The 12,892-nt window shown below is 39.8% G+C and overlaps 1 protein-coding gene and 1 non-coding gene across 2 annotated transcripts; one reads left to right on the forward strand and one right to left on the reverse strand.

Moving 5' to 3' along the window:
* Nucleotides 1–454: 454 nt before the first annotated feature.
* Nucleotides 455–2,082, forward strand: ACRALDRAFT_2125711 (uncharacterized protein). Its single transcript, XM_071023908.1, has 2 exons — nt 455–936; nt 1,003–2,082. The coding sequence occupies exons 1-2, from the start codon at nt 757–759 to the stop codon at nt 1,489–1,491; spliced, it is 669 nt and encodes a 222-aa protein (XP_070873718.1). The 5' UTR covers nt 455–756; the 3' UTR covers nt 1,492–2,082.
* Nucleotides 2,083–2,993: 911 nt separating this feature from the next.
* ACRALDRAFT_t220 lies at nt 2,994–3,066 on the reverse strand. The gene has a single exon. It is a non-coding gene; the product is annotated as a tRNA-OTHER (tRNA).
* Between the last annotated feature and the right edge of the window lie 9,826 nt (nt 3,067–12,892).

Raw genomic sequence — 12,892 nt, forward strand, 5'->3', positions numbered from 1 at the left:
TTTTAATTCTAAGACCTATAATAGAATAATAATATTAACTAAGTAAATCTCTCTTTAGAACTTAGCTTAGGCTATATTATATTATAAAGTTATTTAGCCTAGAGTATATTATCTAGGTATATCTATTATTAATCTCATTTAACGCAGTGGGCTTTAGGTCTTATATCCTATATAGTGGTTTTTAAGAATATATAATTAATAATGCCGTTTCCCTTAGTCCGATAAACGAATCGTCGAAAAAATAAGTCGTTACTATTAATCTATAAGCAATTTATATATATAATAGGTGATAATAATAAAGGCTATTCTATATAGCCAGAGCCTATAAACTAATCTATATTACCCGTGTATACGACGTATCTTCTAGCCACACTACGCTATGGCTGTTATGGCTTACGCTATTAACGGTGTGGCTTGTGCTATATAATTACTCCTCTTCCTGACAGAGGGTGGGCCGGCCGGTAGCAAAGTGTGGATAACGTGGCCTGACCTCATCCTCGGGGCCATATATTCTTCCAATACACCATTGCTGTTGCTTTTCCTCCGGAACCAAGCTGCTTCCAATATTAACAAACAGCCGCCAGGCTAGCCTGTCCTCCCGACGTTTAACTTGGATCCATACTTTGGACATACGTGGACTCCAGATTGATCGCGCATCGATTACGTTCCTCCAGCAGAGGGTGCGCCAGGCCCAACCGTCCGTGTCGACCTTTCAAACCCGGATCACCAAGCAATGATCCCGGATTTCGCGCTGAGATGGATCAGATGATGGGAGATGGGGGGAGGTTACCTCTCGAGACATGGTTTTGGGAGATGCCGATATGCACTAGGTGGTGGACGACAGCGACTGTGTTGACCAGCGCCATGGTACAGTGCCAGGTTGTCACACCTTTCCAGCTCTTCTACAGTTTCCGCGCAGTTTTTGTCAAGTCACAGGTTGGTTCTTGAACATCTATCTTGCCTGGGCCGTTCTTTGTACCGTTTGCTGATACACTGTTTCAGTACTGGCGGCTCCTAACGACCTTCCTCTATTTCGGCCCTTTCTCCCTCGACCTCCTCTTCCATGTTTATTTCCTCCAGCGCTATGCAAGACTCCTAGAGGAATCGTCGGGACGATCTCCTGCCCACTTCTCGTGGCTCTTAGTCTATGCCATGATAAGCCTGCTGCTACTCTCTCCTCTCGTCTCTATGCCTTTCTTGGGGCACCCTCTCTCCTCTACTCTTGTCTATATATGGTCCCGCCGAAATCCGGACACGAGGCTGAGCTTCCTCGGTCTGTTGGTCTTCACAGCGCCATATCTACCATGGGTCCTCATGGCCTTCAGCTTGGTTCTCCATGGCTCTATCCCCAAAGATGAAATCATGGGTGTGGTCATCGGCCACATATGGTACTTCTTCACCGATGTCTATCCCCCACTACATCATGGTTCTAGGCCTTTCGATCCACCATCGTGGTGGAGGAGACTTTTTGACGCAGAAAACACCGAATGACGATACTCCCAACGATTTTCGCCATGATAATCTTGCGGTGGGTACTCCGGGCATCGCTCGCGAGGCCCGCTGACTTGCCACTTGGCGCCTCATTTCACGTTACATACGCCGACGATGTCCACTTTTCTTTTGGGCGGAACGCCTGAAACAAGTTCCATCTATGTCTGACAGTTATCCCCGGCCAGGGTATGTTGTTCTTTTATCATGGCAGCTGTCCGCAACAATACCACTGCCCGGAACTGTTTCTTGTAAGGCAAAGGAGGTTATGGCATCGCACCAGATTCGTTAAGCCTGTCGTATCACGGCCAGAAATCAGGCGAGTTTATCAGACTACGGATATAGAAGATTCTCTTCGGATACAGGCTTCCCTACCGCCTACTAACCAGCTTTATCAGCGTATACCTCGCTTATACGCCGTTATAGTTTAATCCGAAAAGATACCCTCTTTTTACTTATCAGAATACTAATATAATATAAAAGTGACTTGTAATTATTAATATCAGGCATTAGTGCCTTATGCTTAGTGGACGGGTTATATAACCCGCTTATTATAGGCTACTAGATAGGCGTTTTATACCTAGAGTATTAAAGCCCGATTTTCCCTTTTATATCATAATACTATAAGAGTAAGGATATTCCGACTAGGGTAAAAAGATATTCCGACTAGGGTCTATATATTACTAGCTTCTATAACTCCCTATAACCGTTAATTAATTTTTTAATTTTTTAATTTTTTTATTTATTTATTATCTCTTACTCCGCTATCCTTATCCTACCTTAAGTAGCTAGGAGTTAGAATTCTAACTATACGGTCCTTCTCTTATACCTATAGGGGGCAAAACCGTAGTATAAGACTTAGGGAACTAGTATAAGACTTAGATAAAAACCCCTATACCCTCCTTCTCTAGGATTACTGCCTTATACGGGTACCGCGGGGGCCCTGTTACTAACTTAATATATATCCGAACCTTATAGCTTTTATTCTAGGAAGCCTATAACGTTTTGCCTATAGCGGCTTTAAAGCCGATTATATACTCGATTAACGGCGCGCGCGTGATTATCTTTATTTATTTTTTATACGCCTTCCTATAAGCCCCAGGGCTAACCCCTATAGGCCTACTATAGGCGACTTATATATACGCTTCCTAGGGTTTAAAGCTCCTAAGCTTCCCTATTCTATAGCTATAGGTAGGGCTAACGCGGGCTATATACCTATGCAGAACGCTTATATAATAGCGTAAGAGGCTGCCTCCGTATCGTGGAAGAGACGCCGTGTATTTTACTCAAGCGCTTAGGGACAGCGCGATACCGTCTTCTTGTTTTTTCCACGGTAAGGCGACTAACTCCCTCGTAGCACCTATTAACGTCTAGCAAAGCTGGGCAGAAGGTGGGTCTAACGGGTCCCCTGTTTAACCCTTATCGTATATACTAAGGCAGATAAGGGCCCCCTAGAATAGGATCCGAGTAGCTTAAAAAAGGAAAAGGGGTTCCTCTTTTATATACGCCTCTAGCCGGATTCGAACCGACCCGGTTATTAACCGTGTGCTAGGTATACCACCACTATACTATAAAGGCAATTTTTTAATTATATAGTTATAGAAACTCTATTATTAATTAGTTCGGTTTTATCTATATACCTATCTATATAGGTAATGCCTATATAAGGCTTATTTTTATATTAATTAATTAACTACTAACTACCTTTATCCACTATTATTATAGCTTTTATTATAGCCGCTTAATTATATTATTAGTATTAGACTATACACTAATAGTATCGGAATTAGTTTATATATACTTTACTACTAAAAGGCTTCCACTATAACCTCTTCCACGTCCTCTTACCCTGGTACTATAAGCCCCTTATAGGCGCCCTCCACTTCTTCCTCTTCCACGCTATGGCTATTATTATTATTATTATTATTATACCGCCTGCTATTCTTCGAATCGACGTATAACCTCTTCTTAAGGCTGCCAAGCCTCTTCTTGCTCTTATTCCTATTTAGATGGATCCCGAGCCCTCGAGGCTGCGGTACCACGGCGTAGATTACTGCCACGTAGAATTAAAGTAATAGGGATATCGCCGATCTAGCAGAGGCAGGGAGGATTATCGGATTAACGGATTAACGGATTAATGGGTTAGTAGATTAATAAATTAGTAGAGGGATTAAAGAGTTAATGGATTAATAGATTAATGGATTAATAGAAGGATTAAAGGATTAAAAGATTAATAGATTAATAGAAGGATTAAAATGTTAAAAATTATTTAATAGTTATAGGCAGTTATTATAGCTGCTAATATATGGACCCTAGTCGGTATATCTTTTTGCCCTAGTCAGAATATTCTTACCCTATTATAAAAGCGGCGATTAGTATAGCTTTTCCTAATAGTGACTCGGGGAAGGCTATAGTTTTCTATTCTAGTTAATCCTAGTATTCTTATCTCTTATTTTTATTATTAGAAGTGTAACGAATATACTTCCTACTAAGGGTAGCCCGATACCGAAAAAGAGAACGTAGATATGTATCGAAAAGAAAGATAATACTATTACTTATTACTGATAGTATTAGCCTATCGCGTATTATTATACAGAAAGACTAGGGAAATAATTATCTAATAGAAAAGACACGTCCTATAAGAAACGTTTCCCTTAGCACAGAGGAAGCAATTTAATAATAATATTTCGGCTAATCGATAATAATAATATAACTATATCCTAGAAACCCTAGCAAAGCCTTGCTAAAGCCTAAGACACAATATACGTGATAATATCGCTATTGACATACTATATATCCTAGGCACGATATATTTAAGGAACATTACTGCGCCCGTATATTTTAATATTAAGCCCGTAAATATGGAGTATATTATCTTACTTATAAACGGCCTATTTTTCTACGATAAAACGAGGTCTTAACGGGGCTAGGTACGAGTAGTTATATTATATTAATTCCACTATTAGCGTGATTCCTTGAGTATTTCTACTTTAAGAGTTCTATTAACTTATAATCGAGCAGCAGCTCCAGGAGAGGGTGTTAATAGCCTCTGTTCTAAGCTAGTAGTATAGAATGGATATAATAAAACGTTAAAATGATATTAATATGATATAGCTGTATGTACCTTGGCCCGCTAAGACCTCGCTTAACCGTAGAAAAATAGAGTGTTTGCAGGTAAGAGAACTTATTGGGCTATAACTCCACGTTTACGGGCTTAATATTAAAATGTACGGGCGCCGTAGTGTTTCTCTATATTTATAAACTATAATATATATATATAATACTCGACTCGTTACTACTCTTAGAAACCTACTTCTGATATTATATTTTTAGTATAACCTAGGTATACATAGCAATAAGATATAAGTATTATAGGTTAACCATATCTTAAGAAAGTTCTAGTGTTAAGCCAAAACGACTAATTAGTATATAAGGCCTATACTCGGGCTGTGCTGCGTCCTTATAAGGAACTGGTATAAACCTAGCAAAACCTATAGTCTTTTACTATTTCCTTCTCTCTTCTTTAGTTCCAGTTAATATCATTTTCGGTCTTACTTAGTTATTATACTTAATCGCGGAGCAGAAGACCGAAGGGTCTATATAGAATTTGTATAGAATAGAAGATTATTATTCTAAGTCTAAGCTCTCTAACCTCTGCTATAGAATAGACCTATAAGTGTCTATAGACAGCGTACTAATCTATAGCTATATATATGTTTTGTGTAGTAAGTGCCGGCCCCCTGAAAACAATCGTCCCGATTATTATAGTAGTCCCTTTCTGTTTCAACTATAATCGTGATATTATAACACCAATGAATATTAGAGAACACGAAGAAAAACGTCTACGTTAGTCGTAAATCAGAGTTAACTCAAGGAAGTATTTCATTGATCGTAAACTGTTTTAAGGAATAAGAGGACCGAGTAATATCTTTCTTTTTAATTTTCGTTTCAGTTAGGGAACGAGATTTTCGTAGGCGGCGAAAAGCTTTACCGGTCGCAGGGTGCTAATTTATAGTCGCTTTTATTGTCTCTTTAGTCCGATAAGTTTATCTAGTCGCTAAGGAATAGGTCGTTTTACGATTATAACTACTATTAGAACTGCTATTAATACTACGGCTATGCTCACGATTAAGGACCCGTTAGTTCATATACTTTAGTTAGGTCTTTTATTCCTTTCTTTATACCGATATATGTTTATAGACTTTTTAGATCCTTTCGGATATCGGCCTATTCGGCTTTAACTATAGCCAATTCGGAATATATATACTGTATTTCGTTCTTATTCTCCGTTATTTATTCAGATGACTTCGCGTTCTGCGTATCTATATATAGTCCTAGATTGTTCTGGGAATTATCGATATCTATCTTCTATTCGTTCCTCTACTTAGTAAATTCTGCTAAACGCCGGTATCTATATCGTCTATTCTTCTTTCTCGTCGTTTAATACAGGTATTTATATTATCCTCGATAAGTTTAAACTCTGCTCGGGTTACTATAATTTTTCTGGTTAGAGTTATATTTTATACTGATAATGCTATTACTTATATAGGAAGGCCCATAGTTAGGGTAGGAGTATTCGCTTTTCTTTTCCGTACCAGGTTAGCGCTTATAAAGTCTAGCGACTCGCTAGGAGATACTAGTCATTTTATAGCTTATTATCGATACCCTCTTGTTTCTAGACTATAATTTACTAAGTGATTATCTCTCGGTTAGGAATATTTAGCCAACTACTACCGATATATCCGTTATCTCTTAGGGTAAGTATAATCACGTAGTGTCTAGTGGATTTATTACCCGCTTTTAGTTTCTCCTATAGGCGTTCCTCTAAACTTCTATAGTTAAAGAATATTAATTTAATTAACTAATTAACGCGGGAGTTTAAATACTCATCGATTATTCTATTAGCTCCAGCTACTATATATTTCTAATTCTCGAATAATATCTTAACTATATCTTTATATATAGTCTGTTTTATAGCGATTAGTTATAAAGATTATCCTATAACTATATTTCTAACTAGCTATTAATTTATTCTCGCTAGCGTTATTCCGGTTACGTCGTTATTTATAGTTTCGTTCGTTATATTATCTAGAGCCACGTTATTTGCCGGGTTACTAGCCAGTTACTTATCTTTATACGGTCGGTATTTATTATCGCTATATACCACTATATCGCTATTTATTACTAGGAACTCTCCTTTTTTAACTGCCTATTGATTATCGCTATTAATTATATTATCGTTTTAGTCGTCTTCCTTATACTAGGGGTTCTCTTAGTAGCGGTATTTAGCTATATATATAAATGTCTTCTTAAATAATTCTAAGTTATTTTCGTTATTAGGTAAGTAGTAATCGTTATATAGCCGCTTTTAATAGGTATCTATTCTTTTTACTATCTATTAATTGAGCCTCTATAGTATAGTCGTGGTATACCTAGCATATAGTCGAGGTAACCAGGTCGTTCGAATCCGGCTAGAGGCGCACGCAAAAGAGGAACCCCTTTTCCTTTTTTACGCTACTCGGATCCTGTTCTAGGGGGCCCTTATCTGCCTCAGTATATACGATAAGGGTTAAATAAGGGGCCTATTAGACCTACCTTCTGGCCGGCTTCGCTAGTCGTTAATAGGTGCTATAGGGGAGTTAGTCGCCTTACCGTGGAAAACGAGAAGCCCGTATCGCGCTGTCCCTAAGCGCGTAAGTAAAATACGCGGCGTCTCTTCCACGATACGGAAGCAGCCTCTTACGCTATTATATAAGCGTTCTGCGTAGGTATATAGCCTGCATTAGCTCTACCTATAGCTGTCTAAAGAGTAAGGGAAGCTTAGGAGCTTTAAACCCTAGGAAGCGTATATATAAGTCGCCTATAGTAGGCTCGTAGCGTTAGCCCTAGGGTAGATAGGAGGCGTATAAAACCAAAACGAGATAATTACGCGCGCGCCGTTAATTAAGTATATAGTCGGCTTTAAAGCCGCTATAGGTAAGAACGTTTTAGGCTTCCTAGTATAAAAGCCTACGAGTTTCGTACTAGTAGCGAGTTAGTAACGGGGCCCCCGCGGTACCCGTATAAGGTAGTAATCCTAGAGGAGGAGAGTATAGGGGTTTTTATCTAAGTTATATACTAGTTCCCTAAGTCTTATACTACGGTTTTCCCCCCTATAGGTATCTAAGAAGGACCGTATAGTCAGAATTCTAACTCCTAGCTACTTAAGATAGGACAAGGATAGCGGAGTAAGAGATAATAAATAAATAAATAAATAAATAAATCTATTAATTTAATACTTCGTGCCTTATCTTTGAATATAGTATACCACCTCTATGGCTTTATCCCTTCCTATATCTACTAACCACTATTCTTACTTATATTAGTGCGGGAGGTGATTTCCAAGCTAAATCCTTAATAGCTACCCTACGCCTAGGTATTAACCTGCTATAATAAGATAATCGCAGAGCGGCCGGTATATAGTCGGACCGATGGTCGCGTACGGACCACCGATCCGAATCTATCTCTGTGCGTGCGTTAAGGGATATAGTTAATCTCTTAAGTTAAAATCTTAGTTTAAAGTTAGCGCTTAGTTAACGAATATACTGTTATTACTCTATAATACTACGCTATCAAGCCTTTTCTATAATATCTTTTCCTTAACTAAAATCCACGGACTTTCCTTTTATTATAATTCTTTGACTTCTATATCTGTAAGGTAGCTAGGCCGGAGATACTACTAAGAAGGACTCGAGGAACGAGTGTCCCCCGGGGGGGAGCTAGCAAAGCGGACGCCAGGCAGGCGCCCGCTATACCTAAACTAATAACGACGGTGCCTAAGCAGGGACCGGATAAAAACGAATACCAGGGGTTAATAGATATACCGGTTACACTTAGTCCTAAAGATAGTGGTTCGTAGGTCGATTAGCGGTCCGTTACCGGGTTCTTAATATCGATATAAAAGGCGTTAATTACGATATTTTCGTAGCACCTCTAATAATAAAGCGAAATTAATCGCGTAATTATAAAGAAACTCGCTAAATAAGTAGCGCCCCGGCGTGGTTATATAAAACCGCTAGTATATAATTATAAGCTAATTAGAGAGTTATTTATAGCTATAAAACTCGACGATTAGTTAGTAGCGATTAAGGCTAGGAATTAGTTTAGACCTAGTGCCCTAATGCTATAGCAGATCGAATAGGCTTTAACGAAGCTCAATATACCTTCTAGACGTCCTAGAGGTATTATACTAGGAAGATCGCTGACCCGAGTTACAACGACTTTATAGCGTTTATTCGGTAAGAGTATCTATCCCGGGATATATAGCAGTATTATTACTATAAGGAACTCCGTAAGTTACGAATAACCGGCGATATAACGTCGATAAAACTATTTAAGCGGTGGGATAACCTATATAAGCCATTAGGCTAGGAGATAAGCGGAAATAAAGAGCGTGCTTACAATTATTTTAGTCGGCTACCTCTAAGTATTAAGGGTAAGATACGGGAGCGAAAAACCGAATTAAATAAGGCCGTGACGCTAGCTTAAAAGGTATAGCCATTCTAAGATACGAGTCTTATTAAGAAGGCGAGTAGTAAGCGATCGGATACTAGTTATAAAAGGACCCTATCGAACTTCTAGTATTCGGATAGTCGCTTAAGTCGGGGGAGTACTCCGGCGACTAGTCGGCGTATACCCGCCGAATTAAGTAAAGTAGACTCGAAGGGGGCGCCCTTAACGGGTTAGAAGGCCTCGGGCTTGGGCCTAGAGCCTTTGTAAGCGTAACTAGGTATATAGGCCTTTATAGGCGAGTGCTATAACTATGGTAAAAAGGGTTACTATTCTAAGGACTGTATAGTAATAAGGAATAGCGAATAACCCATAATAGGGCGGCGAAGAGCCGCGGCCGAGTTAGTAATATATATACTATATATAACGACCTTAATAACGATATTCGGGTTAAAGAACTCTATGTATCGGGAAACGACTCGGCGTAGACGGGGGGCTAAGCCTATACCCGATAATCGGCCGGCGATCGCCGTAGGCGAGGTAGCGAGATCGATAGTGATCGTGATCTGCTATAGGAAGGAGATTGATTTTAGCGTGGACTTAGATACCTATACGTAAGTAGATATTATTAGCCCGGCGTTAGTAGAACACCTAGGGTTAAAGCCGCTCCTAGAGGTTAAGACTCTAGAGACCGAAGGCTTTAATAATAGCCCGGTAAGGGTCCGCGGAGTATACGGCTTAGGTTTCTATTTACTAAACGTAGAAGGATAGCCGTATCTATTAAAAAGGGTCTTCCTATATACGGATTAACCTAAGAGTACCGGATAATTAATGCTCTTAAATAATAGTATAGGTTAGGAAGGTATTATAATTAATACCGCTCGCTACATATTTATCTATAGGCCGATCTTAATTATAGATCCCGAGCTTTAGGCTCGCGAGGTTATCAAGAAGCGGCCGAAGGGGTATATTATATATATCGCTACCGCTATTATTATTATACCGGGTATATAACTATACCGTCTATAAATAACGATAAGGTGATATATAGATTAGTGGTCGAACTACCGCTAAAAATCGCCGATTATTACCACGTGTTTTAGGAATAGGCCGTAAAGGAACCGACTTATTAAAGGACGCTGGATACACGATTAACTTATAAGACGGGATGGAACCGCTATTGGGGCCGTTGTATTCTTTATCTCGAGCCTAGCTAAAGGAGCTAAAAAAGTATATCGCCGAAGGGATAATAAGCGGTTATATCTAACGGTTAATAAGCCTTATAGGCTTATTAGTGCTATTCGTACCTAAGAAGGACGGTAGTTTATAACTCTGCGTCGATTATCGAAGGTTAAACGCTATAACGATTAAGAATAGGTACCCTCTACCCCTAGTTATCAAGCTATTAGATAGACTCGCCCGGGTAAAGTACTTTTTAAAGGTGGATATCCGAGATACCTATTATAGGATCTGGATTTAGAAAAAGGACCGCTAGAAGACGGTGTTTAGAACGCGATATACTTATTACGAGTAACCGGTTATACTATTCGGGCTAACGAATACTCCGGCCACCTTCTAGGCGTATATTTACTAGGCGCTTATTAGTTTACTAGATATATATTATATCGCTTATCTTAACGATATCATTATATATTCTATATTAAAGGGATATTATATTAAGGACCTAAAGAAGGTTTTAGATTAGCTTTATAGGGCTTAGCCATATATGAAATTATCGAAGTATAAGTTTTACTATAACTAAGTGAATTTCTTAGGGTTCGAGTAACCCGCGAAGGTATCCCGATAAACCTGGAATGCGTGTATATAGTTACCGGGTAGCCGGCGCCCGAGTCGTTCTGTAATATCTAAGTCTTCCTCGGTTTCGTTAATTTTTGTAGGGGGTTTATTATCACGGGTTAACCCCTCGAAGGTATAGTTCCGATATAAGGCCGGAACCGCTAATTAGCATGTAGATCCAACACTCGGACCTTACGCTGCCCTTACCGTGGATTCGTATAAACCTAGTAAATCCTGCACTTCCTTATAGACCTTTTCCTTTCCTTTCCTTAATTCTAGCTAATATAATTATTCGGCCTTACTTAGTACGATTAACCTATAACTAGCCGCTTATATAGTTAGAATTAAGCGAGCCCTACGCGCTGCGTTAGTATAGCCTTAGATATAAACGCGCCGTTAGGTAGTAGCGGTCCTATAAACCCCGTCGAACTAGCTAAGTAGACGGATAAAAGGATTACTAAAGCTATTAATACGACGCTTAGTCCCTTATAAGAATAGATAGCTTAATAATAAGAGCTACTCTAATAACTCGCTAATAGTCTTATAAACGCCTAGGCCCCGTAAAAACTTACTCCTAACCTCGCGCCTCCCTCGGAGGAAGCCCCTACGAATATACCCGCGGAGTTAGTAGCGGGCCCTCTTACCTTAGCGACCTCCGCTCCCCCTTAAATGAAAGTCCTATAGGAACTATATCTGCTATATACTAAGCCTTTACTATACCCCGCGAAGTTTCGTAAAAGATAAGCAGAGTACGTTACTTAGTTATAGCAGATATATAATAAGCTCTAGCTAGACGAATACTTATTTAATAACCGAGCCGAAATATAATACTATATTAACCTATGCCTAGAAGGGAGTGCTTAGTAAGTGGTATTAGCCTTTTACACCGCTAAAAGGCCGGGAGGTACCCGTGACCTAGAATTATTCCTTACTTACCTAGACTGTATATATAAGAACTAGGACGAATAGCCTCGCGCGGCCTTCGCGTTATATTTCCTTAGATAGTGTTACGGGTTGACCCCTCGAAAGTGTAGTTCCGGTATAAGACCGGAACCGCTAATCAGCACGCAGAACCGACGCTCGGACCTCGCGCTGCCCTTACCGCGGATTCGTATAAACCTAGTAAATCCTACGCTCTCTATAGACCTTTTTCCCTTTCCTTTCCTTAATTCTAGCTAATATAATTATTCGGCCTTACTTAGTGCGATTAACCTATAACTAGCCGCTTATATAGCTAGAATTCAGCGAACCCTACGCGCTGCGTTAGTATAGAGCCAGATACGAACGCGCTGTTAGGCGGCGGCGGTCCTATAAACCCCGCCGAGCTAGCTAAGTAGACGGATAAAAGGATTACCGAAGCTATTAATACGATGCTTGGTCCTTTATAGGAACAGATAGCTTAATAATAGGAGCTACTCTAACGACTTATAAACGGCCTCGCGAATATCCAGGCCCCGTAATAACCTACCCCTAACCTTGCGCCCCCCTCGGAGGGAGCCCCTATAAACACGCCTACTAAGTCGGTAATAGGTCCCCCGACCCTAGCGACCTCTACTCCCCCCTAGATTATAGTCCTATAGGAACTAAGTAAACCACGCCCGCCGCGTATTAAGCCCCTGCTATACCCCGCGAAGTTTAGTAGAAAATAAACGGAGTACGCTACCTAGTCGTAGTAGATACGCGATAAGCTCCTGCTAGACGAGTATTTATTTAATAACCGAGCCGAAATATAGTACTATATTAACTTATACTTAGAAAGGAGTGCTTAGTAAGTAGTATTAGCTTTTTACGCTGCTAGGGGGCCGGGAGGTACCCGTGACCTAGAGTCGTTCCTTACCTACCTAGACCGTATATATAAGGACTAAAACGAATAGCCTTACGCGGCCTTTATACTATATTCCCTTAGATAACGCGAAGAGTAAACCTTTTCGTAGTTCTTATCGAAATTTAAAAAATAGATCGCTTAAGTAGGTGGTAGCGAGTAGGTAGACTTAGCGAAGATCACTTTCCTAGAGGGAGCCTTAAGCTAGAAGCTATATAGCGCCCTAATTACCGCGAAGTTACCCTATGACTATATAAGCTAGGTTATCGAGGTCTAGAGTATTACCTAGAAGCTAGA

This window comes from Sodiomyces alcalophilus (genome assembly GCF_042370955.1).
Source record: "Sodiomyces alcalophilus JCM 7366 unplaced genomic scaffold ACRALscaffold_6, whole genome shotgun sequence".
Lineage (NCBI taxonomy): Eukaryota > Fungi > Ascomycota > Sordariomycetes > Glomerellales > Plectosphaerellaceae > Sodiomyces > Sodiomyces alcalophilus.